General features: G+C 41.4%; 1 protein-coding gene across 1 annotated transcript; it reads right to left on the reverse strand.

Annotated features, from left to right (window-relative positions):
- Positions 1–12,376: 12,376 nt before the first annotated feature.
- On the reverse strand, positions 12,377–15,467 carry LOC143614572 (hydroxymethylglutaryl-CoA lyase, mitochondrial-like). Its single transcript, XM_077087973.1, has 9 exons — positions 15,313–15,467; positions 14,824–14,997; positions 14,555–14,717; positions 14,248–14,427; positions 14,021–14,101; positions 13,765–13,928; positions 13,552–13,688; positions 12,856–12,971; positions 12,377–12,770 (listed from the first exon to the last, which is right to left on the reverse strand). The coding sequence occupies exons 2-9, from the start codon at positions 14,988–14,990 to the stop codon at positions 12,546–12,548; spliced, it is 1,233 nt and encodes a 410-aa protein (XP_076944088.1). The 5' UTR covers positions 14,991–14,997; positions 15,313–15,467; the 3' UTR covers positions 12,377–12,545.
- Between the last annotated feature and the right edge of the window lie 1,693 nt (positions 15,468–17,160).

Consider the following 17,160-nt stretch of genomic DNA (forward strand, 5'->3'; position numbering starts at 1 on the left):
TAACACAGAGGATCAACCATCCTCACCTTTGGTAGAGGAGAGAGTGCCAACCCCTCCGATTGATACTGCCACTATAGAGGGGGCTAACGTCCAGTCTGAGACTGATGATCGTTTCAACTATCTTTTTGAGGCTGGGGGTGGTACTGGTGGTCGGTAGGACAATCCTGCTGTTAATGAGGAGGGTTACAGGACTGAGGAGTCTCCTCTTCGGCCTCCTCCTCAACAACTTTTTTCAACCCCAACTCGCCTTAAACCTTCCGGTTCTCGTTACTATGGGGTTACAGGCCTGGGTGATACACACGAATTGTTTGTCCCTCCGTGGGGAATTACTAACGGGTCACGGTTCTCCCATCCTAGAACTTGTATGGATTTCGTTGAACATTGTACGCCACCCGCTGAGATGGCAGTTCAACGAGACATTTCCCGCCATGACCTGCATACCAACGTGGCTTACCACCTGGCTAATGCTTTAGCCGGTAGCCAAGAAGTCCTAAGTGAATGGTGTACTTTAGGCGGGAAAGTGGGAGAAGCCCGGCGGGCCACTGAGGCTGCCAAGAAAGAAGCTGAGGAGCATCGCATTGCTGCCCAAACTGCTAAGTGGAAGCAGATCGATGCGGAGAATGCCCTTAAAAGCGAACAAGATCGTAATGCTGCCGCTACTCGCCGATGGAAGGAAGCTTGTGAGAAACAAAATTCCCTTCTTGAAGCTGCTCGGGCGAAGACCCAAAAGGAAAAAGATGACCTAGCCCGCGCTCAAGAAGCTAATTCTTCCTTGGAAGATCAAGTGGCTGTTCAAGGTGCACGTATCCATGATCTCGAGGCGGAGCTAAAGTTGCAGAAGGAACGAGCCGAACTTAAAGACCAGAGCGCTGCTGAAATTCAGGCTGCTTATGACTCCCTCCTCAAAGCTCATGAGGAAGCTATCGCGGAATCGGAGGAATTCCGAGCGCCAGGACCGTCAGTGGTTCCTTACTCGGGGAGTTGATGCTGTAAGTTAATCTTTATCGTTTATTATATCACTCTTATTCTTTGATATTGGGAACTTATGTTTTTGTCTCAACAGGTCGTCCGCCATATTAAAGGAAGTAAGGAGCTGAATGATAGCTTTGCTAATGTGATGGATGCCTCTTCTTCACTTGGGCGTGTGGCGGGCTTCCATGAAGGAGTGAGTTATACTCGAAGCAACAGCACATTTCAGGACCATCCGCTGTACGGTGTAAACATCAAACAAAATCGTGCGGACCGGGTCAAGGAGCATGACACTTTAGTGTTTCCTCTACAAGATGCGCTTCCGGAGTTTGCTTCTGTATATGACGGCGTACAACTTTTGAAGAGTTACCTTGGGGGGAATCTGAGGATGATTCCTCAGAAGATACTTCACAGAAGGCTCCGGAAGATCCATCAGGCTCAAACCCTTAGGATATTCTTAGATTTTTATCACTTGTAATTTTTCTTTCTCGTTTTGTAATTATCTTTTGAATAATTAATGAGAAAACTTCTTTGAATTTTGTGGACATTCAACTGTTTGAAGAAAATATCTCTAAAAGATATTTTTGAATTTTACAGCATTTTTTTGAAATGTTTAAATGTTTGGATAACTATGATGACGTGGCGGAGAGAGAGACCCCTTGAGGACAACTGACAAGACGTGTCTGGCGTCTTTTGACAGCCTATTTCCATTATCTTGAATTTCCCGCCTGACGTGTCAACCATCTAGCGGTCCGCCGTCTCTCTCTCTTTTGTCACTTTATGGATCGCATTAACTGCAATGGGTATAAATATAACCCTTGCAGTTTCCATTTGATCTTTACCACTTTCAAATTTCTCTCCAACGCTTTAGACTTTCTAACTTTCTCTGAGATCTTTTCCTCTTTCTGAGATTTCTTCATCTTTCTGCTGTGAAAATGGTGAAAGAAAAGAAAAACACCCCCAAAATTAGTGAGGTCGTTGTCTGTCTTAAAGAAGAAAATTATAACGACGTTGTTAACGTATATGGATTGACGACGGAGTGGGAGCCAGAACGTCCTGCTAGTGGTTCTATTGCCACTAGCCCTCCTCCGAATAAAATGGCTGTCTACGTGGACCATTTTACGACAAGGAATTTCCGGATTCCAGTGACCAAGTTTGTCGAATCGATCCTGACTACTTATGGAATTCATCTGTCCCAGATCCATCCCGTTGGGATGTTGAGAATTCGACATTTCGAATTTTGTTACCAAACTCGTAACCTAGAACCGACTGTTGGCATGTTTTCCGTTTTTTATAAGATGACCTTTTGCGATGGATGGTACATTTTTGCCTCCATCGAGAAGAGGATTATAGGCACGGAATGGCTCCGTAGCCTTCACGGCTGGAAGCCAAAATTTTTCTGGATTCATGAGGACGTCATTTCGTTCAAGATGACGAAACGTAAGGTGGATTCTCCCAAGCATGTAGTTCTTGCCAGCGCTCACGAGGATCAGGCGTGGTATAAAACGCTGATCACCACGCCAACTCCTCTACGCCCAATTCATGAAGGGGCGATGGTGTGTGCAAAAATGAGCCGTCTGTGGCCGTTTCCAAGTCTGGAACCGTACTACGAGGAGACTAACAAGAGTAAGTTTGTTGTTATCTTTGTTTTGTCATTGAGTATTTTCTAACTTTGTTTTCTTGCTTTGTGTAGGTGAAGGCTCCGCCTTTAGCACTTTGTTGGATCGCGAGGGGGGAATGATGGTGCGCCGCCCAATCGATAAGAGGGATGCGCCTTTTCTTGAGCGCACCCGTCATAATTTTGTATTCCCCACAGCTTTCCACCCAGAACTTAAAGTTTCCGAGGCGATGTATGCCAAAGGTGAGGCATATGTTAACGATTGTATCCAGAAAGGTGAGGGCATTTTGAAACCCAGACCTATGACTGCTATTACTTCCAGTGGAGTGATTGTGCTCTTCTCATCTAGTGAGGAGTCATCACTTTGTGAAGAAGCTTGTCCAACTGATGTTAATAGAGCTGTGGGCTCATCTACAGGTCTCACTCGCCAGAGGGCTGCGTCTAGCCAAACAACGGATCAAGATGACGCTACAACTGAAGTGGAAGGCAAGAGGCCTGCGTCTGATGATGTCACTGCTGAGGGTGATCCTCAAGCGAGTGAGGCGGGCGTCTCCAAAGCGGCTGGAAAACGCAAGGTTAATCTAGTCAAGATTGTATTAAAGAAGAAGAAATCTAAAAAGACAAATCCTGCTGCTTTAGAAGCTCGTTTGGATCAACTCGACGCTAACGATCCTTCGTTGGGTAAGCTAAATCTTTTCACTTGTTAATTGTTGTGGATTAGAATGTTTCTAACTCATTTGCTGATGTTTTTCAGTGAACCTGCATAACCTCTCTGAAGGTATTTCCAGTTTGAAGGATTCTTCTGTTCATCCGCCACCACCGCGCCCTAACACTGCTCAAGATCCAGTTATTGTGGCGGACGACTCCCCACTGAAGAAGGATGAGGCCGACACCACTGTTCACGCTAAGGTGTCGTCTTCTCAAAATGTACACCACTTTAGAGATCAAGGGGGTGTGAGCACGTTTCCATATGCTTCCCCCACTTCTCCTCCTCCTGGGGGGGAAGACCCCAGCCCACATCTACCTAACTGGTTCTTTTGTCGGGATTCAACATTCCATGACGTGGACACATGTTTTTCTTTCATGAAGGAATGTCTTCCGCCTGGTGAGAGGGAGAGGCGTCGCCTTAGTGTTCGCCAAGAGTTGCTAAACTCCCATTCTTATTATTTGGCGAACTCTCTTTCCACTACCCATGAAACAACCAGGGATTGGTTGAAAATGAATGAACAATGGGACGAGCTGACGGCCTCTGCTTCTGATGCTAAAGAAGAAGCCCTTAGGGCTATAAACGAAGCTAGGGAAACCGGCCAAGCCCTGGAAGCGGAGAAGGTTGCTCGCTCCGCAGCCGAGGAAGCTAAGGTTGTCCTCCAGGGGCAACTGGAAGAATAGGCCAAAGCAATGGCTGAACAGGCCAAGTTGATTGAGGCTCTGCAGGCTGAATCAGGGGCCAAAGACAAGCGTCTTTTTGATCTTAATGCCAAAAATCGTGACCAAGCTTTGGAGTGCGCTGGTCATAAGATGGAGCTTGTCCGGGCCAAGGCTGATCAAAAATGGCTATTAGCAGAAGCTATTCCCAAGGTATGTCTTTTGTTTATCACCATAAATGTTCTAAGTATCGAAGATCAATTAAACATAGTTTTTTTAATAGGTCATCTCCGATGTTCGGGCTAGCGATGAGCTTGGGAATTGCGTCGCTATCCTTCTAAAAGTTTCTAAACAAGCTGGTCGCCAACTGGGTTTCCAAGAAGGTTACCAATTTGGCTCAACTTCTAAGCTTCCTGAAGAGTACATCCTAGCTGGTCAGGATACTGTTGGCATCCTTAAGCAGAAGTCAAAGGATTTCGATTCATTGAAGTTTTCTTTGATGGATCAGATATCCGATCTTGCTGATAAGGAGGATAGCATCCAGTAACTAAGGACTCTTCTTGAACTAGATGAAGAGGAAGAAGATGACTATCATGCTGATGATGCGGGAGGCGAGGGTGTGTAGCATAATGATGTTGCACCATGAATAAATTTTTCGGTTCTTTTTTTTAGATAAGCTCCTCCATCTCTTTTGTAATCCATTTTTGTATGAATAAAGAAAGCTTTTTATTGCATCCGTCACACTTTTTTTATGTATACATCTTTTTTTTTATATAATATAAGTGTTTTCGGCGGATCTTCTTTGTGTACGAATAAAGGATTATGCAATAATACAAGTCTCAAATGACTGAAATGAAAACTTTCATAACTAAGGCATAAGCCGAATTACAAGAAACGAAATTACAAATGTTCTTAACATCTAGTTAGGCACGCAGGCCAAAAGAAAAACCAACTAGATGTAACATTTTCTTAGTTGGGCCCCGTTCCAGGTTCTAGGGATCTCTGTCCCGTCCAACCTTTCAAGTTTATAGGCACCTTTGAATAAAATTTTCTGGACTTTATAAGGTCCTTCCCAGGTAGGAGCCAACTTGCCCGAAGGCTCTTGCCCGGAGGCTTCATTGTTGCGGAAGACAAAGTCTCCCGCATCGAATTCACATCTTTGGATCCGAGAGTTATAATATTTTTGCAACTGGCGTTTATAATTATGCTCTCGGATTGATGCCAATTCCCTCATTTCCTCAAGGAGGTTAAGGGTCATCCGGAGTTCATGATCATTATCTTCGATCATGAGAACTCTGGCGGATGGGATTCCGATTTCAGCCAGAATCATGGCCTCTGTGCCATAGGTTAGACTAAAGGGGGTTTCGGAGTTGCTGGAATTTTTCTGAGTGCGGAAAGCCCATAGTACATGGGGTAATTCATCCACCCAACCCGTTCTTTTAGTTCCTAGTCTGGCCTTGATTCCTTATTTGATGGTCCGATTAGTTCGTTCAACTTGACCATTCGCTTCCGGGTGAGCTATAGAGGTGAAGGTTTGAGAAATTTGTAATTCTTTTAGCCATTCTTGTAACCCACTGTCCGCGAATTGTGTTCCGTTGTCACTAACGAGCTCTAGGGGGAGGCCGAAACGACATATGATGAATTCCCACAAGAATTTTTTAACACTCGCTGCTGTTATAGAAGTAAATGGTTTGGCCTCCACCCATTTTGTAAAGTAGTCAATGGCTACTATTAAGAATTTAACCCGTCCAGGGGCTTCAGGGAAAGGTCCCATGATATCAATAGCCCATTTTTGGAGCGGCCAGGCTGAAGTGACTGGAACTAACTCGTTCTTTGGTCGTAGCGTGTTAGGGGCATGCCTTTGGCAAGAATCACACTTCCTGATTTCATTTACAGCATCCAAGTGCATCCCCGGCCAATAGTATCCGGCATTCATTAACTTCGCCACGACCATTCACGGGCCAGCGTGAAGACCACAAATGCCTTCATGAACTTCTCTGATTAGGTAATTCGCGTCCTCAGCATCCACACATCGTAGTAGTGGTCCGAGGAAGGAACGTCGATACAAGACACCGTCAAGTATTTGATAGTTCAAGGTTTTGTGCTTTATCTTCCGGGCCACTGTTTTTCCTTCCGGAAGTGCTCCGGACGACAGGTATGCTGTAATCAGTGTCATCTAGGATTCTACTCCCGTTTGGATCACTAAGACCTGATGTTGCGGGACAGACGGGCGGTCTAATATTTCGATGCGGATGTCTTTGGCAAAGTGTTCGAAGTTTGTTGAGGCCAATTTACTGAGGGCATCCGCTGATCTGTTCTCACTTCTCTTTATATGAATGACTTTGCAAGAAGAGAATTGGAGCATCAGATCTTTCGCCTGTGACACATACGAAGCCATGATATCATTTTTCGCTTTGTATGTGCCGTTGATCTGTCCCGCAATCAACATGGAATCCACTCGGGCTTCCAAATGCTTAACCCCAAGCTTTTTAGCTATCCTCAAGCCTGCCAAGAAAGCTTCATATTCCGACTCGTTGTTGGTACTTTTGAAGTCCAACTTTATGGCATATGTAAACTCATGGCCTTCGGGATTGACTAGCCAGAGGCCTGCGCCACATCCCTCACTGCTTGAATCTCCATCCGTAAATAAGGACCAAATCTGTCCTGATTCCGGGGGTGCTTGGGGTTGTTGCTCAATCAAACATTCTTTTTCTTTGTGATGCGGGACCTCTGTCACGAAGTCCGCCAATACCTGCCCTTTGATTGCTGGCCTAGGTTTGTACTCTATTGCGTGTTCACCTAGCTCGATGGCCCACTTGGCCAGTCGTCCAGACAATTCAGGCTTGCTAAGAACGTTTTTGAGCTTGTATCCAGTCAAGACATTGATGGGGTGTCCTTGAAAGTATCTGCGGAGGCGTCGAGCAGCATAAACTAGTGCCAAAACAAGTTTTTCTAGCATGGAATATCTTGTTTCTGGGTCCGATAGTGTTCTGCTGACGTAGTAGATCGGTGTTTGAACATTCTTGCGATCGGTCAGAAGGACGGCCCCAATGAAAATGTCTGAAGCTGACAGGTATAACGTTAAAGGTTCTCCCGCGTGGGGTGCTGTTAACGTGGGAAGTTCCATCAAACATTTTTTAACCTCCAAAAAAGCTTCTTTGGCCTCTGCGGTCCACTTAAATTGTGCTTTTTGAGACAATTTCTTAAAGTTGAAATGAAAGGATGGGACTTAGCTGCATGATTTGCCAAAAAACGATTCAAAGCAACCAGTCGACCATTTAATGTCTGAACTTCTTTGAGGGAAGATGGAGAAGGCATGCGGGCTATAGCTTGAACTTTATCTGGATTAGATTTGAAGCCCGCATCAGTGACAATTACTCCCAGAAACTTTCCCTCTTCCATTCCAAATGAACACTTGGCCGGATTCAAATTCATATTGATGCTCCTCAGAGTTTCGAAAGTTTCTTCGATATCCCTCAACATCTGGTCTTCCTCAACATTTTTTATTATGAGATCATCCATATACACTTCTAAATTTCGACCAATTTGATCTTTGAACGCTATGTCCATTAATCATTGATATGTGGCTCCCGCATTCTTTAGTCCGAAAGGCATTATTTTGTAGCAAAAGGTGCCATGATTAGTGCGAAATGTTGTTTTGTCCTCATCGCCCGCTGCCATGCGGATCTGATGGTAGCCCTTGTAGGCGTCCAGGAAGCATTTGAATATGAATGGTGCCACCGCATCAACCTTGAGATCTATTTCGGGTAAGGGATAACAATCTTTAGGACATGCTTTATTTAGATCTTTGAAATCGATACACATCCACCATGACCCATTGCTTTTAGGGACAATAACTGGATTGGTAACCCAGGTCTGATAACGAATTGGGCGGATGATTCCAGCTTGTAAGAGGTCCTGGACTTGCTCATTCATTGCTTTTGTTTGTTCCGGACCCATCTTACGTTGTTTCTGAACAACTGGCGTAAACAACGAGTTTACTCTTAACTTGTGTTCCGCAATATTCCTCGGGATACCGGTCATATCCGCGGGTTGCCATGCGAAAACATCAACATTCGTTGACAATAACTGTTTCAAGAAAGTCCGTACTATCTCGGAAATAGCAGGTCCTATTGTTGCTGTTTTATCAGGAAATTTTTTGTTCAAAACCCATTTCTCTGGTTCAGTCCTCATATTTTGTTTTGGAATCTTGCTAGGTTTTGAGCTCTCTGTTGCAAAGCAGTGTCGATTAACATAAATTATTGCTATGCCGGTGTGAGTTGGGACTCCTACTGCACCGTGTGCTGTGGACGGGTGAGCATTGAAGTCACCAATCGCTTCTCGTCCAAGAACAATGTCATGCTTTGATGTTGCTGGTAAAACCAGAAATTCGACCTCTTCTGTCCTAGAATGAATTCCATCACTTAAGGTGACTGGGAATGAGATTACCCCTCGCGGATGCATTATTTCCCCTCTGAATCCCGATACTGGAGCGTGGATGGGTTTTAATCTTTCCTTATCGTCCTCGTCAAGCTGTTCAAAACATTGTTCATACATAATGTCCGAAGTACTACCGGTGTCGAAGAAGACGTATTGGGAACGGTAATGTCCGAATTGAGCAGTGATGATCAAGGGGTTTTTGTTATTCAGGACCCCTTTGATTCGAGGAAAAATCACTAGCTCATTCTTCCATTCCTCATCATCAGACTCCTTCCTCTTTTTTCTTGTATCATACCCGCCTTGTATCATATGGACGTTTAAATCTCTGACTTGCTTTTTACTCAGACCCTGGATATCCCGTGCGGGAGCTTTACCATTGTCAGGTTTTCCAACTTTTACCAAGTGTCCAAGTTTTCCAGACTTTACAGCTGCTTCAATTTCATTTTTTAATGTTCTGCATTCATTCGTATTATGACCAATGTCATCATGATACAAACAACGCTTTTTCGGGTCAAGGAATGATCTTCTCGTCAGTGGCTGCGGCTTTTTAAAATTCACATTCTCCGTGGTGAGAATTTCGGCGGGAGTCTTTGAAAGAGGAGTCCAATTATTGGGGTCTCGGTTCGAGGGTCCCGTTTTGTTTTTATTGCCTATGAGGGATCGTGCATCAAATGGTTTTGGTGCTTCCGTACTTGGCTGAAGTCTTGACCAGATAGGGCCTTTCGCCTGTCTATTTGGTCTCGGGGTTTGAAACTCGACTTAAAATTTTTGCTTTGAGTTACCACTTCTTAACGTTTTTTCGGTGTTCGCATACACTTTTGCTGCAGTCATGAGATCGTCCCACTGTTTTGGCATTCCATCTCTTCCCGTAAGTGTGCGGACTAAATCATCACATCTGACGTTTTTGCGGAAGGCACCCCGAAGCATGTCTTTGCTTATACCACCGATGTTCAGGCTCTCATCATTGAACCTGGTGATAAAATCTTCTATAGACTCGTTATCGCGACGAACGACGTCTAAAATTTCTGATTGGTCTCGAGTATGTTTCTTCTGTTGACTAAACTGTTGAGAAAATTTCTTCACCAAATCGTCTCAGCTAGAAATTTCACCGTCAGGTAACTTTTCGGACCATTCTCTTGATACCCCTGTTAGTGTCGACGCGAACATGTGACACCAATAGGGAAGCGTCCAAACACTAACACCGCCTACCGCCACAAAGTTCTGGAGATGATCACTTGGATCAGTCATACCATTGTACTTACCTACCGATGTAGGTATCTTAGCATTAACAGGAAAGGGTGTTGTGGCAATGCTTTCTATGAATTTTGATTTTTCGGCGAAAGCCGCGGGGCGGTATGGTTTAGTGAAGTCTCGTTCAGCATTGCTGTGGTATTTGGTGTGGCGGACTACGTCATGCGGACGACTACTCCTTGGTCTGGAGCTCATCCCACTATCTCCGGTATACGTACTGTATTCACCCAGTTGATAAGTTGAATCATAGCTATCAAATTCCTCCAAGTAGGATGGCATTCGCATGTCTATGCGAGGACGAGGGCGTAATCTCGGTATTTCACCAAACTCTGGCTCCGCTTGCTGACTGTAACAGATCTGACTTCCTCTCACTGTTGGTGGAGGAGAAAGAGATCTATGGGGAGATTCCTCATAATCCAGAGTACGAATGTGAAACCTTTCGTTACGTTTTCTGCGTTCATACTCAACCACCAAACTTTTTTGTTGCGCGTGGAGCCACTCTTCAGGAGTTAACGTTCCTCCAGATCTATAGTTACGTTGTTGAGATCTCGCCCTATCGGAGTCGCCCGAGTTGTTTTCCGGATCAAATATCGACCGGTTTCGGAGGGTCTCTTCTGCAATTTGTTTGAGATTACCCAAATTGGAACCTTCGGTGCCAAGGCACGTCCCATGTCTGTGGGAGTGAAGTCGGTCGGTGCTGTAACATTTTATAGAGTAAATTCCCCAGGTGTTACATTGGTGATTCGTGACCCCGGTGCTGTGACACGTTCAAGAGTTCGGCCACTTGGAGTCGTAATCCGTGCAAAAACACTGAGACCCGGAGGTGCTTCTATGTTAGTTACACGTGAATCTGGTGCAGGGGTTCCCATCGGCCCTTCAGGAAGGTTACTCATATCTAACGAACCAAAAAACCAACTGAAATTGTTGCTGTTCTAACACCAAAAACGGATGGCGCCAATGAAGAAACACGGATCCGTTCCCCGGGTATGGGTCCTGGATCCAATGAGTCTACGAAGTAAAGTACGATAATTATAACTAAGATATGAGTATAGCTTCCCAAAGTCCAATGACCGGAACCTGCAAAACAAACACCGTGAGTCTCGTTACAGGAAGGACAAGAGGGAGGTCTTCCTGTAACCACCCTCCGGCGTGAGAATAAGTATCGTTCGTAAGGGAGAAAGTACTGAAGTAAATAGATTAAGTGTAGTCAGAATGCAGATGAGTGAATGAATACCTCATACCATTTGACAAGGTATTTATAGCCGAAGGGTGTAGGAAGATGATTGGGCCAGCTGTCTTCTTCTAGAAGATCTTTGATAACTGCCTGGACACGTGTCTTCTTGCGATAGATTGAGCTATACGTCCCATGTGCATGGGTGTAACAACCTGGACACGCGTCGTCTAATGATAGGATGGATTGCACCCTGGCCATGTGCACGGTTATAACAAACTGGCCAGGTTTCCTTTATTTATTGGCTGTTCAGTCACGTATTCCCCAAGTAAGAATCATGAACCTTCTTCTAGAGAATATTTGAGTGATGACAGCTGTCCCGCTGGTATTGTCTTCTGGATGTTTAGGCGGACAGACGCCCCGTCCTGCGGACGACTTTTGAGGATGCCAGGATGTTTCCGCGCATGTTGTGAGGACGTTCCTCCTCATTCGTGATATACGGGTGGTCCATGTGCCCCGCGGGTGGTTTATAAGAGGATTCTCTGTGGCCCGCAGGTGGTACTTAAGGGTATTTTGGTCTTTTTGGTACCCTACCTCTACAAGGTCATAATTGAGTGTAGTGGTTTAAGTAAAACATATATGGCTAGTCAACTTTGGCCTTAAGAAACCATTTTACGGGTCAAAATTGTATAATCAGAAGCTTCATTTGAGCTCCTTCAATTGGCATTATCTGAAGTCAATCTTTCCAAAGTTTTTAGCTCACATTTTTACCATATGCTCCACCAATAGTTCCACCTATCGAAAAAGCGCCACGTGTCATATTGTGTGCTAGGTACAAAGCGTGCAACCCTTTGTACCTACGCGTCATTTTCTTGATTAACTTGATCAAATAAGTTCCACCATTTTTTCCTCAAATGCTCCAACTAACCGAAACACAAGTGTCGTGGAAATGACGCGTAGGTACAAAGGGTTGCACGCTTTGTACCTAGCACACAAGATGACACGTGGCGCTTTTTCGTTAGGTCCGTTTGAAAAAAACTCGACGGCCGTCATCATATCTTTGTTGGCCCATTGGGCTACCTTGGTGATTTTCCTTTTAAATCTCGTTGTCTTTCAAAAAACAACGAACTTGGGCCGTTTGAAATTCAAAGTTTGACCAATATATTGACTTGCTACATACTTGAAGTGATTACTTCTCAATACAAAGTGGAATTAACCAAATAATTCAATTGATAACACTCAAATCAATTAATCATTCAATTGCAATTAGAAAATTACAAGAAGCAAGATCCAATAGAAAGAAGATGAGAATACAGAGAGAAAGGAGATGGGAGACTAGAACCAATTCACCATAAGTTCATTCATAACCTTGACTCCTTTGTGACTTTGCTTATAACTTGAAGCGTTTAACTTGTTTGGGCCATCTGATTTGGGCTGCGTGTACGGGCTGCTGGGATTGGACCCATAACATTCATAACAATACTAATCCTAATGCACCAGATAAGCGTCTTATTTGATTACTTGCACAAATTAAACCTACTCTCAGATCATAAAAACAAGGATTAAGAAACATGAAATAACATTATTTGTTTGGTAGAACCAAATACATTGATACAATAAGCCAAAAGCAATGGCATACACATAACACATGAGTTTCTTATCATAATATCTTGTTTGTAACAGATTACCACTTACAACACCACATATGTGGGATACAACAACACAGCTCTCTTAAACTTTGCACGCGACAGCAACCTTTGATCCCGATTGGCGACCCAAATGCTTGCAAATGAAGTCACCCGTTTTCAAAACCTTACCCAAATCAACATTTGTTTTAATACCGAGCCCGTTAAGCATGTACACCACATCTTCAGTGGCAACATTTCCCGATGCCCCCTTAGCATACGGGCACCCACCTAAACCCGCTACAGAAGAGTCCACCACACTTATTCCCATCTGTCATTAAAAATAATGATTAAAAACTAATTATTCTGATCATTTAATAATACGGTCACGGTTTTTTAGTAAGTAGTAAGCTTACTTGAAGGGAAACTAATATGTTTGGAAGAGATTGACCATAGGTGTCGTGAAAGTGAACCGCAAGCTTTTCAACTGGCACAACTTCCATGACAGCTTCAAGCATTGGAATAACGGTTCCTTTCAAATATGATTACAGAAATTATACTTTTAGTTAGTTTCCCTTTTAGCTAAAATATAATTTGAATTAACCCATACATAGACGCAAATAAATAATAAAGACGTTCAAAATTATTAGTAAGGAGTTGATTCAAGAGTTAGCGGACTCTTAAATGGACCAACTTGAAGAGGATAACATGGCAAAAAGAGCCCAAACATAAAAAGGATATAACTTGGGCTACGAGTGGAATTTCAGGCCCCATTACCCGTCACCGGAAAAGTCCCGACAAGCCGGACCATGTGGTAAGCAACCATGGGCGGTTTGAGCTAGTTGTCAGACCCCAAATTCCAGTATTTGGGGCTCCGATTTCACCTATAAAAACCTTTTGACCAATTTTCGCAATCCTCAAACCTTTACTTATTTACCGTCATGCATTTTTTCACAGAGTTGCGTAATTTACATTCTTGTTTTTAGTCTTAATTTCAAAATTTTGGCAAACCTTTGTAATCTTTTCATGCATTCAGAATTATATTAGTTATACTTTGAGAGTTATTCTCTGCATGTTTTTATCATTATTTGCTTCCGCCCTGCGTTAATTACCTGGTGTACCAATCCCTACTGTATCACCAAGTGAGATTTCCATACAACCCATATCATGAAGTTGTTTCGCCACATATGCAACTTTTGATGGACTAATTGCACCTTCAGTTGGGCACCCAATCACACATGATACATACCTGTAAGAATCAATTTAATCTCCATTTATTTCAAGTATTGTAATCTTTTCATTATTTAAAAGGAATTTATACGTACCCACGAACAGGAATATCTAGCTTCTTTGAAGTATTAATTATATCACGGTAACGAACAAGGCTTTCTTCAATAGTACAGTTAATATTAGCTTTTGAAAAGGACTTAGAAGCCGAAGCAAAGACCGCTATTTCCTTAGCTCCAGCTGCAACAGCAGCTTGAAAACCCTGCTCAAAACCAACAACAAAATTATAAAAATTACATATTCACACATGTGAAGAATATCAAATCTGTTTTGGTCTACATGAACATTACACACTTTTAAATTTGGTGTCAACACAGGCAACCTTGCACCTTCCAAGTTTTTAACGGCTTCAACAACATCCTTTGCATCCGCCAGCTGCATAATCCCATAAATGTAATTAGGAACAAATAGTAATACTCTTTCTAGCATATATACATACATCTACAACTATGGTGTGTATCTATGTGTAATACATCTATTTTTATACACAAAATATATACAACTTTTGAAAGTGAAGCTACCTGAGGTACCCATTTGGGGGAAACAAAACTTGTGGCCTCAACAACAGATAATCCAGATGCAATAAGCCTATGAATTAACTCTATCTTCACAGACGTAGGAACCATATTCTTCTCATTTTGTAACCCGTCTCTTGGACCAACTTCCACTATCTTCACATAACTTGGCATTCCTTTAAAAATCTGTTTTTAAGATATATAAAAGATTAGTGGGATAGAACCTCAACCTTGACTTACATAAAGGTCCCACCTTTAGGTAAAAATGATATCTTTTGACAGTTAAAAGTCAAAATTTGAACATTTTAATCACCTTATTAGTTATGTCCCTTGGGCCCGTATCATTGCAGTGTGAGGTGTGTTGAAGGTTCGTTGCATGTTTTGACGGATATCGATTATCAGAATCATTGTGGGAGATCTCTCTTTTATGGTTTCTCCATATGAAAGCTTCTCTCCTGTATTCTTTCAAATCGTCCCTGTAATTTTTTGGGACGAACGTCAATAATTTCGCTAAATCATCATCATATATCAAGAAACTAACAAAATGCATAATAAGATTTTAGCAAAAACAGTCTAACACACTTATAGCTATTGAACGATCCGCACGTCTTCCCTTCAATCCAGCAATACCCCAACCCATTTTCTTCCCCACTCGTGCTGCACCGGTTGGATGAGAATCTCCTAGACAGATCAATGGTGCTCAAGCTTGGCAATTTGTCCAAACCGATCGGCTCCTCCAAACTCGACATTTCAAAACTACAAATTCACCATTAACCAATCAATTATGTAACATAACAACATCCAAGCAGTTGAACTAAACTTTAAAAATTACAAACTAATATTATAAATAAAATTGGGGGTATTATAGAATTCAACTTCAATTGGAATAAAAATTGAAACCTTATGGTTTATAACTTTATATCAACTACAAATCAAGATTTATCAAGAACTCATCCACTGACCTAGTCAAACAAACAAACTTATTATTATTAGCCTCAATAACAAACACCCACAATCTAATTTCATCAATTACTTCAGAAAGAATCAAAGAAGAAACAACACAACACATACCTGAAGATTGTAAGTTAAAAATAAATTGGTAGAAAAAATCGATAATTCAGAGAAGATGGTTTGGTGGGTACAAATGGAAGGTAGTTTTCGGTTGGAAGATGGTCAATTACTTCATTGCTCAACTACCCTTTTATATTATTATATATATTATTATTTGCCGCGTTTGGGTTCAGAAGATTCGGTGAACAAATTCTTGTGGTGACGAAATATAAAATATATAAAGGTTTAAGATTGTTTTTGTTATTATTCTGGTAGATATTCATTCGTCTAGAAGGATTTGTTTAGTTATTACAAATATATATTCTTTTAATTAATTGTGTAGAATAAATATAATATAATAGTTTGTGTTTTATGTTTTAACTAAAAAGATTATTGATGGTTTGATACTGTATTTAAAGTTCGTATAATTAAATTTATTAACTTGTTATTTAAGACTTGTGAAACATTACACAAAGTCATAATAGAAAATGATAATAACAATAATAATAATAATAATAATAATAATAACGAAAAAGACAACCCACCAAGCTAGATTTGACTCAAGTTGAATACGCGCATTACTTTTGCTCGGATTGAAATGTTTACTTGGGTCAGCTTAATTTTCATGTTATTGACTTGAGTTTTGAGTTTGAGTTGAAGTTAGCTTAACTCGAGCATGCTTAATGAATAGCCCTATGGCTAAACGTACAATGTGTGTACATATAACTTATATGTATAGTTATAGTGTATATATATATATATTTGCCAGACAGTATTTATATGGTGAAAGTTTTATGATTTGTTTTTGTAATTCATCATTGCATATATATTGGTTTTATATTACTATTTTTCATTTTCCTTTTCGTTCCTTTTTTATGAAAAAACAACTAGCATTTTGAGCCGATTGTATTCTATCTTTTTGTGTTAAAAATCTATAAATGATGACAAATCAAAGAAGATTCTATGGACACATTGGGGCCTCAAACCAATGAGGTGATGTGTGGGAAGTAAATTCCGACCACATAGGGGAAAAACAAACTGAAATCAAAATCATGTGGCTATTAAAATAATTGATCATTCCAGAACCTACCTGTCCACGTCAACAACATGTGGAAACAAATTTGATACCTAATTGCCACAAACAAGCCTATCTCATGATCTCGTCTATGTGTTAGTTTTGGAATTATGTTTTATTCTGTTGCCTCAAGACATAATAAAACATGCTTTTGGTTTTCTAATATAAATGAAATGTGTAAACGTGTCAAACCCATTTTTTTTTAAATAAACTTGAACAAGCTAAATTTATATTTGAACTCAATCTCGATTCATCCGCACCCTCAGCGTTGACCAAAAAAATAACATCGTGGTGATGAGAAAAAAGAAGTTAGGTCATCTAGCCATTTGACTTTCAAAGAATTTTGTTATGTAGTTTACATGATCTATTTGACAACAAGAGAATTGTATTTCAACAGAGATTTGATACAAGAACGTGAATTTCATATATATATATATATATATATATATATATATATATATATATATATGTGTGTGTGTGTGTGTTCAAAGTAGGGTTACAATCTATTTATACTTCAATGTAGGGTTCTACACCAAGATACACTAACGTGTTTTGCGCTTAGTTGGTTGTGGAGCTAATGAAAACTCTATAATTAAGCATGCTAAGGTGAGAGTAGTAACATGTAACGTGACATTCATGAGTTTCTAGCGAGGTAATCCATCAAAGGCAAACCAGACAGTATTGATCTTAGAAGAGGTAAAATATTACAAATGATATCAGAGTCAGTCCTAAGCCATTCGGGATTGTGGGGGCAAACCTCACCAAGGATGACGAGTACACTTTCATCAATGATT

The sequence above is a fragment of the Bidens hawaiensis genome, unplaced genomic scaffold, assembly GCF_021521415.1.
Source record: "Bidens hawaiensis isolate Kalapana, Puna unplaced genomic scaffold, B.hawaiensis_p1.1 tig00002273_1, whole genome shotgun sequence".
In the NCBI taxonomy this organism is placed as follows: Eukaryota; Viridiplantae; Streptophyta; class Magnoliopsida; order Asterales; family Asteraceae; genus Bidens; species Bidens hawaiensis.

Bases quoted from the DNA above. Each gene is read 5' to 3' on its own strand.
- LOC143614572 (XM_077087973.1), bottom strand. From the start codon at position 14,990: ATGTCGAGTTTGGAGGAGCCGATCGGTTTGGACAAATTGCCAAGCTTG. The intron at 14,428-14,554 runs GTGATTAAAATG...TCTTAAAAACAG, and splicing joins CAAGGGACATAACTAATAAG to ATTTTTAAAGGAATGCCAAG. The intron at 13,689-13,764 runs GTACGTATAAAT...TGATTCTTACAG, and splicing joins CTAGATATTCCTGTTCGTGG to GTATGTATCATGTGTGATTG.